Source organism: Phocoena phocoena, chromosome 20 (assembly GCF_963924675.1).
Source record: "Phocoena phocoena chromosome 20, mPhoPho1.1, whole genome shotgun sequence".
NCBI lineage: Eukaryota > Metazoa > Chordata > Mammalia > Artiodactyla > Phocoenidae > Phocoena > Phocoena phocoena.
Window position 1 is genome coordinate 24,159,450 of NC_089238.1, and position 18,377 is coordinate 24,177,826.

An 18,377-nucleotide genomic window follows, 5' to 3' on the forward strand; every position below is an offset into this window, starting at 1 on the left:
TTTAGAGAATGAATAAAAGGTGGGATCATGTCAGAGAAAGAGCTTTAGGCCGGAGACTCCGAGTTCCTGAATTTCTGTCTCCAGCACAGCAGCTAGGACACCTGCCTTCTCCTTTCCCTTACCTGCTGCACTGCATCAGACTCAGCTGTCTATGGGTCTGTCCCTCTGGCCAAGAGGTGCTTGAGGGTAGGACCTTGCCTTCTGTTCCGCTCTCTACCCTCCACAATCAGACCAGGGCCTTGCACTCAGCAGGCCCTCAACAAATGCATGCTGTCTTGACTAGACTTTCAATTCCCTCCTGGATTCTGACAGCATCGCTGGACTTCATATTTGGGGAAAAAATTCCGTCTGCAAACTACAGCCAAACCCAAGTCAAATTCCAATGTGAAAGAGCTCCCAAGGGCCAAATCTGAAAAAATTCAAGCAATGATATACATGATATTATTGCATGATAGCCCATAAAAAACTGAATACCCACGAGTCCATACTAACATAAAAAGTAAATTATTCAATTATTGGGAAGGGAGATGGGGCAGCTTTTTCTTACAGATTTCAATTAATAAATGTAGACTTAACTCCCTACACATACTTACTACTCATAATGAGAAAAATAGTACCTTAAAGTGGAGAAACCTAACAGATACTATTATACCTTCACCAAGGAATCACTGTCAAAATCATCATTGGTAAGACATTTCACCATCATGTATCACTAAGGCACATCACTTCTGTGGTCTTCCTGACAAAAATGTATAATGTTGATCTTGAGAGAACATCAGATAAACCCAAATTGAGGGATATTCTACAAACTAAGGGATCAATACGTTTTAAAAGTTGCAAAGCTTTGAAACAAAAAAGAAAAGAAAGATTGAGGAGACAGCACAACTAAACGAAAAGTGGGATCGTGGACCAGAAAAAAGGACATTTGTGAGAAAACGGGCAAAATTTGTGGAAGTCTAAAGATTAGATAACAGGAGTATTAGTTGCCTGGTTTTTAATAGTTAAAGGATGATTGTGTAAGATGATTACAGGGGAAGCTGGGTGACAGGTACATGAAAACTCCCTACTATATTTTTGTACATCTAAAATCAATTCGAATAGAAAGGTGCAAACATTTCAGGTGGACACAATTTACATGGGATCATCCTTGGGCATACAGCTCTGCTCTGTGGGAGCCTCTGCAGAAAGCGGAGTAGCGGGGCCGGGAGGCAGGGGTCACGCCGGCGAGTGGAGTGCGCATCTCTTCGCGTGTGTACGGCGCGGGGCGGTGGCAGAGCCCGGGGGCCGGCGGGAGCGCGGAGCCGGAAGCGGCGGCGGGCGGGGGTGTGAGGGCTGGTAGTTGCCTTGTAGGCCTCGCTAAGCCGGCTGTTGGGCTCCCTGGGACTCTCCCGACGCGGAGGGCCGTCGCCATGTCATCCCTGAGCCCCATCCAGATCCCCAGCCGCCTCCCGCTTCTGCTCACGCATGAGGGCGTGCTGCTGCCGGGCTCCACCATGCGCACCAGCGTGGACTCGGCCCGCAACCTGCAGCTGGTGCGGAGCCGCCTGCTCAAGGGCACGTCGCTGCAGAGCACCATCCTGGGCGTCATCCCCAACACTCCCGACCCGGCCAGCGACGCGCAGGACCTGCCGCCGCTGCACAGGTAGGCCGGGCGGCTCAGCGGCAGCGGCGGCGGGGCGGCCTCCTCCCGAGACCCGGCCCGGCCTCGGGGCGTGGGGCTCGGGGGGCCCCGCGGCGGTGTTCCGCCTCTTCAGACGACTCACGCGCCAGACGGGGGTGACAGAGGAATGCCTCGTGACCGTTAAATGAGATGACTCATGGAGTCGTGAAAGCTGCACGATTAGCTGCTCAGCATCTGATGTGAATTTCCTTTCCCGCCCCCCGGGTCTTCAGACTCCTAGGCCGGTGCTCTTAAACTTCCAGGCCCCCCTCTTTCTTTTCCTTTCTCTCTTCCCTTCCCCCACCCCCGTCTTCCTTCTTTAACTTCTTTCCCACCTCTTTTGTCCTCTTAACGGAGATACTTTGCTGCTTCACGTTTTCTCTTTTCCTGTCCCATCCTAAATTGCACCATTTCCTTATTAATTTGGGGGTGCCTGTCTAGCACACTCCCTGCCTCCCCCGCCCCCTGCCATCTCTCTTCCTCTCACTGCTTCTGTTTTCCTTCCTAAAGGGCCTTCCCTGTTCACATTGTCACTTGTCTCCCTTTCTAGAACTTTCCTATCTTCTCATCTCTTCTCATATCGTAACGTTTCTTAGGCCCCAAGCTTACCACTGGATTCCCCTACACCGTGGCCCTAGTTGTCTTACTTTGGGTGACAGATTGAACCTGTGCTTATTTCTTTCTTCACCTGTAATTTGGAAACTAGCAGCATCCGTCTTTTACGTGTGTTATGAAAATGAAGTGAAATCACGTGCGTGTGGTCTGTTCTGCACCAGGCTGGATAAATGGTTGCACTGTCCAGTACTGTAGCCACTAGCTACAGAGCACTTGAAATGTGGCTTGTCCAAATTGAGATGGTAGTATTAGAGTGACCAGTTGTCCCGGTTTGCCAGGGACTGTCCTGGTTTCAGCCCTGAAAGTCCTATATCCCAGGAAAACCCTTAGTTCCAGACAAACCAGGGTGGTTGCTCACCCTAAATGTGCTACAAGTGTACACTACACACTAGATTTTGAAAATTTAGTATGAAAAATGTTGTTGATAAATTTTATGTAGATTAAATGTCGGAATTTAGTAAAATATTAGCATTTTTCACTTGTCTTATTTTCTAATGTGGCTACTAAAATTACATATGTGGTTCACGTTATATTTCTACCAGACAGCGCTGGTCTGTAGTATGCTCTCAACAAATGCCATTATCTTCAAGCCTCCCAAGCCCCTGCCTATAACTCTTCTTGAGGTATTTTCAACTTAGAGCCCCTCCCTTGTTCACCTACAGTTATCCTTTTTTAAAATTAGGTGTAGCCTGACTCTCAGTGGTTTTGGGGAGAGTTAGGAATGTCTTATTTTTGTCCAAAATCTTGTGATTATATACTCTTCCTTTTAAGGGAGAGTCCATAGCTTTGTTAAAATTCTCAAAGGAGATTTGGTTCTCCTCCCCTCCCCTTACAGAACAAAACCAAACCAAAAAAACCATAGCAGTCCATTGGTGGTCCACATTGCAAAAGCCTCGCTTTTCTCAAACATGAAAAGCATTTTGGTTTCCATCTGATATACTTTGCTTCTTGCTTGAGTGAAATTGGGTACTTTTCAAGTTTCAGTAAACTGTGGTAAATTGTGTTGGATTTTGGTTTCCCTACATATGACCCCACTCCTTTAGCCTTTGTTTATTTCTCCCCTAATTTTTTGCTTTCTGTGCCCAGGTACTTAGTTGCCTGTTGAGGCAAGAGTGCTCATGATAAGCTGTTTTGTTTTAGTTCTGCTGATTACCCATGGGTACACTGTGAATTTCGAAAGTAGATTAGTCGTTTCAGGTTTGAGTGACTATTTGTTGGTATGATTCTGGCAAGATTTTGGAGGGTTTTTAATTTCTTTTATGTAAATTCCTCCAAACCAACTAAATTTTTCTGCTTGGAAGTAATCACTAATATCAGATGATGGGTAATCTGGTCCTTGCTGTTCATGTTGCTGCCTTTGTTTTAAATGAATAGCAGTGTTAAAATTTAATCATTTAAGTTAGAAAACATACATAGAAAATTCTTCATAGAACTTCAGCATTATAAGGACCCACCAGACCATCTCGTTATCCTAGAAATATTATTTGCTACTTGAAAAGTCTGTAGAAAGTTTGCATTGCATTCCTTAGTATTAGGTTCCAATGTCTTTTTTCTCTAATATCACCTTTAAATGCTCTTACTTTAAAAAGTTAAAAGAGCTTTTTTAAAGTAACCATTTTATTTTATTTTGGCCCACACCCCCTTGCAGTGGAAGCGCTGAGTCTTAACCACTGGACCACCAGGGAAGTCCCTAAAAGAGCTTTAATAGTACAAGTACTGCGTTGTCTATAGTGTTATTTCTGTTGCGATACGCAAATCTGTCCTTCCCCAGTTACCTGCTTTTCCAGGTGGTAGTAGGACCTCAGAGGGACGGTGAGGGCTCTCTTTCTGTCCCTAGTTTCCTTTAGACCATCCGGGTGACAATGCCTCAGTCTTCAGGGAGCAGCAGAAGTAATTTGTTCCCCTGGGTTCTTTGTCATACAAAGTGGCAGGGCCAGGTGTTGACTTACCTGAACCACTTCCTTTACCGTTTTGAACAGCACAGTCCCTGCCTGCACGTCAGTGTGCAGGCATGTCGCCTAACACAGGAAGAGCTTTGGATAATATCCCCACAGTCTAGAATTTGGTTCCCATGCCACCTCAGGCCACCCTGCTTCACTGGACTGTCTTTTTAGTGGCTCCTCAGTGACCCATTGTTTTCTTAGTGCAAATGGATAATTAGCATTCCTTGTGCACTGTCCTTTCATGCATTTCAAGATTGCCCTGCAGTCTTCGTCTTCTCCCAGCCTTCCATTCTTCAGGGCACCTGCCTTCATTTCCTCATGGTGCTGAATGCTCAGTCTCTCTTCATTTTCTGTGTACTTCATCTCTAGGACCCCAAATTAGTTTCATTGGCATTTGTCTGACAAAAAAATGAATGATTTATATAGAGCCGATACACAGTTTCATAATTTGCCAAGCCTCTATCCATGTGTTACTGTTATTTGTATCTATTAGCACTCTTCAGCATTCAAGAAATCTGATAACACTGATTTTAAAATTTAATCTTTTATATTAGCAAGTATGTAATGAATAGCTCTACTTAGATGTTCCTAAGTCTGCATTTACTCTTTTTTTTTTTTTTTTTGGTGGTATGCGGGCCTCTCACTGTTGTGGCCTCTCCCGTTGCGGAGGACGCTCAGTCAGGCTCAGCGGCCATGGCTCATGGGCCAAACCGCTCCGCGGCATGTGGGATCTTCCTGGACTGGGGCACGAATCTGTGTCCCCTGCATCAGGAGGCGGACTCTCAACCACTGCGCCACCAGGGAAGCCCTGCATTTACGCTTTTTAAGGAAGGTCTGTCTGCAAGTTGCGTTTCTTAAATTCAGAAATGAACTTTCAAGAAAGGAGTGAAAATCAAAAATCCTGTAGTCACAGAAGCCTCATCTCTGGTAGAATTTGGGACTATCCTAATGGACTCTTTCCTTGTTTCTAAATCTTTATTAACAATGATGATAAATTTTGCTCAAAATCATCAGATATTCAGGAAGATAAGTTGGGTGACACCAAGTCAAAACCAAAAAGATGTTTCAGTGGTCCTTTCCCAGAAGTGTGTAACTTTTGCTTCCAGAGCTTTGGTGGAAATACTTCTCTTCCTTAAGTGTTGTTAAGATGTAAACATTAGATATTAAATAATAACTGTGCCTTGCAGTATATCAGCTATTTAGAAGCTATGTTAATAGTGTTTATTTTTATACTTCTTATAAGTACAAATTCATATTGTCCATTGTGGTGGGAAAAGAGTATAATTTGTCATAAAACCTAATTCAGCTCACCTATTGCTATTTAATATCCTTGTAATCATGGATAACCAACCTGTTTACCCGTTTTGAATCTGAATTACTCATTTTTAATAAAGTGCTACCTTCCTCACAGAGGTGAAAGGTGGTGTGTAATGAAATAATACCTATGAAAGCCTTTTGTAAACTGCAAAGCAATAACCCTGTATGTTAATGGTTTTACCATTGCCCACATGGGTAGTTTTAAGTGTAGATTTCACAAATGGAGGTTGGGGGAAGGAGTGGGAAGACCCCATATTCTTTCTTTTAATATGGGCAGAACTGAAGTAGCATTATTTGGAAAAAAGATTTGGAAGATTAAGGATTCCAAGGAAAATGGAGGGCTTTAAAGTAAAGAAAAAACGAAAGAAAAGAAAAAAGCAAGTGGTTGGCAAATAGACCACAGCTGTCCTCATCTTGGAAAACTGCTTTTTGCAGTAGTGCTGCTTTTAGATTTTCCCACCACTGTAGTTTGATGGTTCTCAAAAACTTACATTATCTAAGTCAGTTTCCAAATTATACAGATCTTATCCATTGTTGTCAGACTTTAGGTTAAAATAATATTTTACAACTCTGAGAGTAGTTCTCAGGAATTTCAGAAATTCTTTGAACTGTAAAATACCACAATAACTAAGGTGTAGATTTACAGAGCTACAACCTAAATGGAAAAAGCATTCCACATTTGTGTACTAATAAATGTGGATCTGTTGCAAAATCAAATTGTTGCTTTTGGTCATGCCTAATAAAGTGTATAGTAATAGAAGAACTAGAATATTTTGAAAGATGACTGAGTTGATATAAAGCCTGTGTATCATGTGGATCATAGTTATAAGGAAAGTATTAGATTAATTGAATATTTTGTTTACCTATTTTTATATGTAAAACCTAGAGCCCAACATGCAATGCAACTTGTCTAAAATAACATTAAACGTCGTCTTTCTTTCCAGAGCTTTTACCCCAAATGTCTTTCACTAGGTAGTTTGCTTCTAGCCATCTAATTATTTCACACATCATTGTTTTTTTCTTTAAAAAGAGTACATTCTTTTTATGTACCCTTTTATTTTTTTAGGTATGTTGTCAACTGTAAGTGATTTAAAGCAAGAAATAATTAACATATTTAAAACATATATATATATATATTTTTTTTTTTTTTTTTTTCCGGTACGCGGCCCTCTCACTGTTGTGGCCTTTCCCGTTGCGGAGCACAGGCTTCGGACGTGCAGGCTTAGCGGCCATGGCTCACGGGCTCAGCCGCTCCGCCGCATATAGGATCTTCCCGGACCAGGGCACGAACCCGTGTCCCCTGCATCGGCAGGCGGACTCTCAACTACTGCGCCACCAGGGAAGCCCTATATATATTTTTTTTATTAGGAGGAAAAGCATAGTTTAAATCCAACTTAATCTCTTTCCAGTTTGGAACATCTTCCTTTCACAGTTAGGAAAACTATTTTATTTGCTTTGTTAGAAAACTCACTTTTAGTCTTGCCTTTAATCAATGACATACCCCAAATAATTAAATTTGTTTCCTAATCTGGAAGTTTGGATTTGTCTCATCTCTCTGGTTTCTCCTTGGCTTCTGGTTTGTAAACCCCTTAGACCAGGAACCTGGTTTCTTGTCTGTTAATGTTTCTTGTATATAGAACTGTAAACTCTTCCTGCATTGTGTAAGCATTGGTGGTTGTCATCTGCAGTGAATTATAGTCTTCGTTGGTCTCTAATCAGTTTAGGTATGGCTAACTCTTTCAGGCAGTCGGAGTTGGTTTTAAGGGAATGGGAGATAGAACCTACTGTTTGATTAGTGACTGAAGAAAAGCAGCCACAACACAAATAACTCAATAGATGATTGCCAGATCGTTTCAGGTTTTTAAAGTACATGATGTTTTTTCTCTCCACCAAATTATCTTCCTGATTTTTTGGTTTAAGTTCTTGTTTAAATCGAGTTTTATCCCCTATCCACGTGATATGCCTGGAAGGGTGTTAAGGAAGTTATATGCATAGCTCAGAATAAACTGAGTGGTGGTGGGAAGCTGAAGGTACAGATAATCTACAGAATGAATCATTTACGAGGAACTAATCAAGAATTAACTGCATATAGAAGTGAGCAAGCTCACTAAAATATGCACATACTGTCTGTGCCATCAGTATGTTTGAGCCGGGTAAGTGTAGTATTCCAATGTCACCATGGTCCCAGGGTGTTGAGAGCTCTGGTCGCTTTGATTTTAGTTTCTTTTCTGAAATTACAAGCTTTCCTATGCCTGAGGGGAGAAACTATAATGGTAATTTGGGATCTGGAAGTGTCCTCTGAACATTGATCTTTCTGTTTCGTATCACTTCAGCTTAGTTTGGATGAAGCTTTCTTTCTGTGAATTAGTTTATATGTGACTTGGTCAGAATTGCATGATATGGAGCTAAGACTTAAAGTATAACTTTTTCAGCTCGTGTTAGGTGAGGTGATTACCACTTAAACAGAACTAGGTTGACGTCTTCCTGAGATGTATGTAGGTCTGTGACTAACTCTCCTCAGTCCATGAAAGTGTGGCCTCTGATATTTAGCCCCAGATTGAGAAATTCAAAATTTGAGGACATACGTGTTAATTCCCAGATCTGATGACAGTTTTATAGATTGATTATGTAAAAAACCTGGCTTGGTGTTAGTAGCAAAACTGGTATCAGAAGGGGATTTCTTAGATTGGTTTACATCATGCTGTTTAAATCTGTCTAAAATGCTCATATATATTCTGGTGTAAGATTGCCTCATTCCCAGCTGGCAAAATTAATTTAAGCTATATAAATCTCAACTGCGTTTACTCATGTTTTTATGCTTAAATAATCCAGATGTTTAGGAATTTCTACCTAATTTTTGAATGGCTAATTAGAATGAGATGGCCCCATATCAGATAAAAGACCGTGTACTGGATGCTAAATTAAATAGAGAAATAATTCATTTGCACTTTAGACATTCTTTGTTTTTTAAGGAATTTCTCAGAAAAGGCAACCCTTTTGAGGTTTCTTTTTTTTTAGCATCTTTATTGAAGTATAATTGCTTTACAATGTTGTGTTAGTTTCTGCTGTACAACAAAGTGAATCAGCTATATGTATACACATATCCCCATATCCCCTCCCTCTTGTGTCTCCCTCCCACCCTCCCTATCCCACCCCTTTAGGTGGTCACAAAGCACCGAGCTGATCTCCCTGCGCTGTGCCGCTGCTTCCCGCTAGCTGTCTATTTTACATTTGGTAGTGTATATATGTCCATGACACTCTCTCACTTCATCCCAGCTTACCCTTCCCCCTCCCTGTGTCCTCAAGTCTATTCTCTACGTCTGCGTCTTTATTCTTGAGGTGAGTTTCTCTTCTACCATATTGAGCATTTGTAATACTGACGTTCTGTGTGTTTTTCAGGATTGGGACAGCTGCACTGGCGGTCCAGGTTGTGGGCAGTAACTGGCCCAAGCCCCACTATACTTTGCTGATTACGGGCCTGTGCCGCTTCCAGATCGTACAGGTCATAAAAGAGAAGCCATATCCTGTTGCCAAAGTGGAACAGCTGGACTGGCTGGAGGAGTTTCCCAACACCTGTAAGACTAGGGAGGAGCTAGGAGAACTATCGGAACAGTTTTACAAATATGCAGTACAAGTGAGTTGCTTTTAGTTTTTCCTTAAAACCCTTTTCGGTTTCTTTGTTGCCCTAAGATGTGATGAATTTGTTGAGTGGTGAAGTTTTCGGGCAGTATACGTTTAAATGATTTCTCAATATATTATAGTACATTGATTTCAAACTGCTTTTGTGTGGGATTGTACCTAAATCATTCTAGGACATACTAGCCAACCCTTCCTAAACTTTTTCCAAAGAGTATTTCTAGAGTTTTTCTTATAATTTTCAGTGTCTCCAAACCAGGTAGTTATTAAACCTAAATAATCTTAAACATTAAAATACTGTACAGAAGCTATTTGTCACTAGACTATCTAGGCATCAAATTATATGTTATGTTGGTTCAGAAGTCAGGATCACACTGTGAGTGGTATGGAAGATTAAGCCCATGGTTTCAAGTATGGCTGAAACCTTGATCCTCTAGAATTCTGGGAGGGAAGCACACATTAGGCGTGCATAGGCAGGTGTTCATAGCCTATGGTATTTGTACCTGATGTGGAATCTGAAGCTACATATTGCTAGTGTGGTGAACAACAATAGAAAAATAGAAAATTTGGCTCTACAGCTGCTGTGGGGGCTGAAAGAGACTTCAGTTTGAGAACCAGAGTAAGTGAATGTGCTGTTCAGGAGTGAAGAAGATAGAGGGGAAAATAGAATTTGTCTTCCTTTTCCTGAGTAATCCTCCCTGAGTCTCTGTTCTTATGTTGGACATAGCTTTATAGCTTCTTTCTCTTGTTCTTTATTTCTCTCCACTATCAATCAACAACAAAAATTTAAATATGTAAAGATTCTATAATGACATTAAAGGGATTTTTAGAGAGAAACATTACCACTATCTACTGCCATCATGCATCCAATTTTATTTTTGCTTGTCTTCTTGTCTTGGTTCCTATTCAGTCTTATGTTTTGTTTTCTTATCTATATCTAACTTTAGATTATGTTAACTTAATCTAACAGTATTAAGTATTTTTATGAATTCCATTGAGTTGGGATATCATAATTTTATCATTTCTCTTCTTAGATATCAGGATTGTTTCCAGCTAATGCTTTTCTTCCATCCCCTCTACATCTTCTTCTACAGCCCTCAGCAGTAGACTTCTTCAGGAGCTTTCTGATTCCTTCTAGCTGCTTCTCTTTGTCACCTACCTATTCATTAACCCTTTCTAAATAAGCTTTGGGTATGCCTTTCCCCTGAGTAGAAGACTTTAACGGCTCTAGGATAAAGTTCACATTTCTTGGTATAACGTTAAGGCCCTTCGCAACTCTAGTTACTTCCATTTATACCCAGAGTTCTAGCCACACTGCATGTCAGAGAGCTTCACATCTTGTTATTTCATGTCTCTGTGATTTTACCTTCTGTTCTGTCTGCTAGGAGTGCTTCTCCTTCTCTGAATTTTCAGACTTGACTTATGCTTTCCCAACTCCTATAGGCTGTTAGTGCTCCTTTGCATGCGTATCCACAATCGCTTAAACATCTCTTTCAATATAATGCTTATCACGCTGTATTGAAATTTGTCTTGTAGGTCTCTTTTCCCTACCAAACTTGAATTCATCCCTGCTTTAACCATGTTATACTGAGCACTTTATTGTGTCTGACAGATAGTTTGTTCTCAATAAGTACTTGGAGAATGAGTTTTAACTTTTACTTTCTTAGAATGACTTCCTAGGAGAAAGAGTTTTCAAATTTTATTATCTACTTCTCCCACCTGGACAGCATCATCATAATTATGCTTTAATTCTTTTGACTCTAGGCAGGTAACAGATAGGTTCCAAAGTTACAGTGCTTTTAGAGAGGTTTGCTTATTTCTGGCATATGAAATCTCATTAGAGTGACAGTATGAGGATTTGGTACATCATCTGTGTTGGTCAGTATGGTGTTAAGTTAGTTTTGCTGTGTTAAGTACTCCAAAATCTCAGTCACATAGCATGACAAAGGTGTATTTCTCACTCACACTTCATGCCCCAAACCAGCGAGTGTGGTGATCTAGCAATTAGAGTCACCTTGGGACCCCAGTGGGTTGGAGATTCATTTCAAAACGTGCTTCTGTTATTGCTGAGGAAGGAAAAGGAAATGTGGCAGAGCTCTCAATGGCTTTTGATGCTTCTGCCCAGAAGGAACTGTCACTTCCCCTCATGTTTCATGGTTCAAGGCAGGACCCATAGCCATGTACATCTGTATTCAAAGGTAAGAAAGAGCAGCCCTACCATGAGGTGAAAAGGAAAGGGAAACTTTGTCAGTAGCCCCAGTGACTATCACAGTTACTGAAAGGTTGCCTTGAGCTTAATCTGTCTTAACTCCAGGCTATACCCTGGAAGTTGTTTTTTAAAAAATCATTCAGTCAGTGCTCAGATTCTAGTTAATCCAGTGTTCTTCTGAAAAACAGTATTTCAGCTACTGATTGGTTAATATAATAGCGTCAACCATGTTAAATTTCCAGAATTTGATAATTACACTGATTGTGTAAGCGAATGCCTTGGTTCTTAAGAACAAGAGTCATGATGTCTGTGATTTACTGTAAAACATTCAGCAGTAATAGTGTGTGTGTGTGTGTGTGTGTGTGTGTGTGTGTGTGTGTGTGTGGAGAGTTGGGGAGAGAAAGCAGATGTAACAAAATGTTAACAATTGGTGAATTTAGGGGAAGGATATTAGGGGAAGGAGTTTCTTGTACTATTGCAATTTTACTATAAATTTTAATTTTTTTCCAAAGTAAAATAAAATCACAAATTTACAAAGCCTTTTATAAACATTAGTATTATCCACTTTTTTTTTTTTGGCAGTACGCGAGCCTCTTACTGTTGTGGCCTCTCCCATTGCGGAGCACAGGCTCCGGACGCGCAGGCTCAGCGGCCATGGCTCACGGGCCCAGCCGCTCCGCGGCATGTGGGATCTTCCCGGACCGGGGCACGAACCCGTGTCCCCTGCATCGGCAGGCAGACTTTCAACCACTGCGCCACCAGGGAAGCCCTTATCCACTTTCTGAGCCATTTTTGCTTTTCATTCTGATTCACATTTTAGAAGTACTTCTCTTTTCCTCTGAGTCCTGTAAAAATGCCTGGACTCTAATAATCAGTGATTTTTCAGAAACAAAGACTTTCTCTGAGGCCAAAACATTAAACCTCTATGACAATTTGAGTTTTTAAATTCACAAATAATGCCATATTTCATTAAAAAGACTTTTTTTTCCCTTGTAGTTGGTTGAAATGTTGGATATGTCTGTCCCCGCAGTTGCTAAACTGAGACGTCTTTTAGACAGTCTTCCGAGGGAAGCTTTACCAGACATTCTGACATCAATTATCCGAACAAGCAACAAAGAGAAGCTCCAGGTAACAGTGTTCCACTCTGGAATGCCACGTTGCTTTGTCACTTCCTATTGAGATCTAGATAGTGAGTAAGTTTTGACTTTCAGGTAAGATACTGGAGACTCAGAAGTAGTTAAGATGCTTTTACGAGGCTTAAGTTGACTTTTACAGTGATTGCTTTACATTTTTGTATACTTAGGCAGTTCTTGTATTTGCATTATCAGTACTGGTAGTCTGTCAATTTGTGGAAAAAGTTAAAGCTAGAATAATAAAAAAGGTAAATATTTAATTTAACTTAAATATATAAATATGCTGTCTCACTACTTTTTTTTTTTTTTTTTTTTTACGGTACGCGGACCTCTCACTGTTGTGGCCTCTCCCGTTGCAGAGTACAGGCTCCAGACGCGCAGGCTCAGCGGCCATGGCTCACGGGCCTAGCCGCTCTGCGGCATGTGGGATCCTCCCAGACTGGGGCACAAACCCGTGTCCCCTGCATCGGCAGGCGGACTTTCAACCACTGTGCCACCAGGGAGGCCCATGTCTCACTACTTTTAAAAGTGTGGAGCCATGACCTTTCCCTTGTGTATAGGCCTGCTTCTTTAGAATTCTTCAGGTTTCTTACGTTAACCACCCCTATGATGCGATATTTATGATTTTTTATGATTTTCAGTTTTTGTTTATTTAAAGTGAAATGAGTTTCAAAGATACTTGAAAAATAATCCAAATGTGGACTCTTAGATTTGAATGTCTTTCCTGCAAACTATAAAAGTTTTCTTGCACATTTATTTTTGTAGTACTTTTAAGCAGTCTGCTTTATTGAATCTTCCTAGAACATTAAAGTTAGTTTTCATTGAAACAACCCTCCTTATTTATTAAATAAATCCCCAGTTTATTTAATACTTTAGTCTAACAATTATACTAGCAAGTGCAACTAATGCAGACAGGCTGGGTTTAAACACAAGAATTCGGTTCAGCTGGTAGGAGCAGAGAAGGCAGGAGCTCTAGAGAGTGACCTGGCTGTAGGCTTAGCAAGGGTGTTTCACTGAAGGACCAGAGAGTAGTATTAGTCACTCAGACAAATCGTTAGTGGAGGTTGGTTAAAAGTGCTCCTAGTCTCTTGTGTATGTAAAAATTTAATATTTTGAACCTAAAGTTTGTATAGACCTAATATGTAGACTGGGCTTTAAGAGAATAATTCCCAGAAAGAGTTGACATAAAATGTGTTTTGTTCTTGCTCTTGGAACAATACATAAGGCTTCATCTTTAAATGGAAACTCAAGGTATTTTTATTCTTGTTTTTTTTTTTTTTTTTTCTTTTTTTTATGCGGTACGCGGGCCTCTCACTGCTGTGGCCTCTCCCATTGAGGAGCACAGGCTCCGGACACGCAGGCTCAGCGGCCATGGCTCACGGGCCCAGCTGCTCTGCAGCATGTGGGATCTTCCCGGACCAGGGCACGAACCTGTTTCCCCTGCATCGGCAGGCGGACTCTCAACCACTGTGCCACCAGGGAAGCCCTATTCTTGTTTTTTTTAGGATTCTGATATTTGTGTCAGATTACCTTGCTGATAATTTGGTTGTGTTAGCCATAGTGTAGCTGTGAATATTGATAGAATTGTCTTTTCTACTCAATTTAAGTCCTGAGTCTTGACTGCCTTGTTTTTGGAGCATGTGTTTCTGAGAGAGAGATGCTATACATTTCCTCAGATTTTAGATGCTGTGAGTCTGGAGGAACGGTTCAAGATGACCATACCACTGCTTGTCAGACAAATCGAAGGCCTGAAATTGCTTCAGAAAACCAGAAAACACAAGCAAGATGATGATAAGCGGGTAAATGCTTCTTTTAATCCATTTCTTCAGGTTCCTAGTTGTTTTTGTGTGATGTGAGATTCAGGGTTTTTTTTTTTTTGAAGAAAAAAAATGGGGGAATAAATAAAGAAAGGAGTAAGAAGAAACAAGTTCATTGTCTCTTACACTCAAGTTACTGATACAATTTTGAATTTTAGTTTGTTTCCCCCTGCTACTTCTCCTTGTCTGGATCTTTTTTTTTTTTTCCTTTTAAGCATGTAGACATTTTCTCATTTTTTGTTTTTGTTTTGGTAATTATTGAAAGGGATAGTTTACTAAGCCATTTTTCTTTCTGCCAAACATCGTGTGATGTTTTCAGTATTTTAAAAACTGGCAAATAACCACGATGAGTGTCTTTGAGTATGACTTTTTTTCATTGTATACAGTATTAAGAACATACCACAGAATTGTTTCCTAAAGGGATTGTGTCGGTGTGTTGTGCCATAATTTGGCTTTCTTAAAAATTTAATTGTTTTTACTTTTTAAAGTTTTTTGGCTGACTTTTTTGCATTAACTTATAAAAGTTTCAATTTTCATATACAAACTGTTAGTCTTTTCCCTTCTTCTAAGCTTAGAGTCCTCTATCCTCCCGGGATTTGATAATATCCACTTTCCTTTTAGTTTTCCTTTTGTTGATTTTTAAAAAGTATTTAACTTTTTAACCTATATGTATTTTCTTTTGCCCTGTTAATAAGGTAAAGATAGCAGTTATATTTGTTCCCTTTTTATTTGACCTAACACCATTATCAAATAATCCTTCACTTCTCTATAGATTTGTGCATTTGTATGGATGATGCGATCTGTCTGAAGACTACTTTGAGCTGTTGGTTTTACTGCTATTATGTGTGGGCAGAGTTAGGATCAGGAAAACATATTTGATGTGGACAAGAGTGAAAATGATGGTTCTAAGAAAGCTGTTGGAGAACCAGAAGGCTGTTGGAGATTCAGTGGAAGGTTGAGAATAATGTTACAGATTTGATGGTCATCAGCACAGAAGCGTTCCTCCATTGAAGAGAAGACATTGTGGAGACAGAAGAGCAGACGTGAAGGATTCCTCCCTGGTGGGACTAAAGAAGGAGCAGGAAAGTAGGCTGAGAATGAGAGAGATGGGAGTAGCTCATCTGGTGGTTGGTGTTCTAGAATACCATGCCATTGAAAGCAAACACCAGAAATCTGAATTATTTCTGGCTTGAGATCAGATCAACTCAGTTATTTATTTTGTGCAAAAGGACAACCAGTACACACTCTGCATTGGGAGACAGAAAACTTACAGCTTGATAGCAACTAATATTACCATTGCTTAAAAAGAAAGTTGCTCCAGAAAATTATCAAACAAGCAACTGTTACTTGAAAATGTAGGAATCAGAGGACAATTTTTGGAGTTTGCCTAAAACTGTCTCCTTGCCTATTCCCCAAAGAGTTCAAAGTTCTCTTTTAGCGGCTGGGGAAAAATTGCAAAAAACAGTACTTTTGTCTCAGCAATGAAATAATTGATGTGCTTTTAAAAAATCTCACTTAAATATTTTATTTTTAGTTTTTCATACTTTAAAATATTTTATTAATTTTGTCTGCCAATGACTTATGTGAGAATAAAAGTATGTATTTAATATTTCTGTTTTTATAAAATAACTTTTTTTTTACTGTTTTATGTTTTTAACTTTATATATTTGAATATATTAAATAGGTAATTTCATAGGTTAAAAAATAAATTCCAAGACATTTAAATTAAATACCAGTATACCATTTTGCTCCAGTAATGGCTAGAGTTGATTCATGATATTAATAAGTTGAGAATTTCAAAAGAGCAGGTAGTTTTAAAATATGATAGAGAGTCATGGAGAAAGAGAACTTAAATAAGACCATTTGACTTGGCAAAGGAGAATGTTGTTGGATTTCAAAGAACAATTTTAGCACAATGGAGACAAAAGCCAAAGTACAAAGTACAAATTACTAAGTAATTGGTAGGAAAGGGGAAGTGGTGGTTAAAGCCTCTTGTTGGAAAAGCAGAATATCACAAGGGAATTAAATAATGTATAACTGGAAGGGACCATAGGTAAGATAAAATATTTTGAAAGGAGGAGGACTTTTCTGTCTGTTGACGACAAACAGAATAGAAGCAATGGTGGAAAGATTAAAGATGTTAGAGAGAAACTTTGTAGTGTAGGGGGCAAAATGGAATTTATTCAGTTGCCAAATGGTTAAGTGGTCATAAGTTTATCAAGAAAATAGTGGCTGCAGTAGTAGCTCAAGAAAAGACAATTCTTAGATGTTTTAATTATTTCTAGTAGCCAGTTCCTTGCATTTTTTTTTTTTTGTCTCATGCTGGTAGTGTTAGCATATATGGAAGAATCATGTCTACCTTATCTTGGTCTGCTTTTTAAATCCTGCTCCCTCCATATGTGCATGTGCGTCCTACTTTTTCTGAACTTTAGTTCCTAAAGATTTAGACTCTAGCCATAAAAATGTATATGTCTAGCTCGATACTTCATTTCCAATTTATTTTGACATGTGGTTTTACTTCTCTACTTTATGCTTTAGGTTATAGCAATACGCCCTATCAGGAGGATTACACACATCCCAGGTACTTTAGAAGATGAGGATGAGGATGAAGACAATGATGACATTGTCATGCTAGAGAAAAAAATACGAACATCCAGTATGCCAGACCAGGCCCACAAAGTCTGCGTCAAAGAGATAAAAAGGTAAATTGTAGAAGCTGTTCGTTCACTAGTATTTTCATTTTGCTTATTAACGTTAAAAATTGTTGCTTATGGAAATGAATCTGCTACTTTGCATTACAAAGCTGAGTCATTTGTTTCATATTCTTTGATCTTTCTCCTTTTCTTATGTTTAGTATAGTCATGGACCGCTCTATTCATCTTACCTTTCCGTTGTCAACTGTTACATTTCTTATCGTTATGGCTTTCCTAATTCTCAGGTTATAGCTGTGATCTGTGGAGTGCTTTTTCCTCTTCATTCCTCCACCAGAATCTGCTTCTCAAAATGTTCTTAATACTCCTGAATCAACACCACTTTCACTAGTCTTTTCCTCAAATGCTGAGTATAAATGATACAACTCTTCCACCTACTGTATGCTATCAAACATGATCACTATTGCAAGTGCCTTTTCATAGTCTTTTTTTTTAATCTTTATTGGAGTATAATTGCTTCACAATACTGTGTTAGTTTCTGTTGTACAACAGAGTGAATCAGCCAGATGCATACACAAGTCCCCACATCACCTCCCTCTTGAGCCCCCCTCCCATCCTCCCTATCCCACCCCTCTAGGTCATCACAAAGCACCAAGCTGATCTCCCTGTGCTATGATGCTGCTTCCCACTAGCCAACTGTTTTACATTTGGTAGTGTATATATGTCGATGCTACTCTCACTTCACCCCAGGTTCCCTCTCCCACCGTGTGTCCTCAGGTCCATTCTCTATGTCTACCCCTTTATTCCTGCCCTGCAACTAGGCTCATCAGTACCATTTTTAAAGATTTCATATATATGCGTTAGCATAAGGTATTTGTTTTTCTCTTTCTGACTTATTTCACTCCGTATGATAGACGCTAGGTCCATCCACCTCAGTACAAATAACTCAATTTTATTGTTTCATTATATGGCTGAGTAATATTCCATTGTATATATGTGCCACATCTTCTTTATCCATTCATCTGTCGATGGACATTTAGGTCGGTTCCATGTCCTGGCTATTGTAAATAGTGCTGCAGTGAATGTTGTGGTACATGTGTCTTTTTGAGTTATGGTTTTCTCAGGGTATATGTCCAGTAGTGGGATTGCTGGGTCATATGGTAGTTCTATTTTTAGTTTTTTAAGGAACCTCCATACTGTTTTCCATAGTGGTTGTATCAATTTACACTCCCACCAACAGTGCAGAAGGGTTCCCTTTTCACCACACCCTTTCCAGCATTTATTGTTTCTGGATTTTTTGATGATGGCCGTTCTTGCTGGTGTGAGGTGACACCTCATTGTAGTTTCGATTTGCATTTCTCTAATAATTAGTGATGTTGAGCATCTTTTCAGGTGC

The 18,377-nt window shown here is 39.9% G+C and overlaps 1 protein-coding gene across 2 annotated transcripts in view; it reads left to right on the forward strand.

Annotated features, from left to right (window-relative positions):
• Positions 1-1,347: 1,347 nt before the first annotated feature.
• LONP2 (lon peptidase 2, peroxisomal) overlaps positions 1,348-18,377 on the forward strand; it is a 98,406-nt gene continuing 81,376 nt past the window's right edge. The window contains exons 1-5 of one of the 2 annotated variants that reach the window (XM_065898606.1): positions 1,348-1,642; positions 8,935-9,169; positions 12,377-12,508; positions 14,190-14,312; positions 16,869-17,032. In XM_065898606.1, coding sequence (XP_065754678.1) covers positions 1,410-1,642; positions 8,935-9,169; positions 12,377-12,508; positions 14,190-14,312; positions 16,869-17,032 — 887 coding nt within the window. In that variant the 5' untranslated portion in view covers positions 1,348-1,409. The remainder of the gene's footprint in view (positions 1,643-8,934; positions 9,170-12,376; positions 12,509-14,189; positions 14,313-16,868; positions 17,033-18,377) is intronic. The other variant, XM_065898607.1, reaches the window with a different exon arrangement.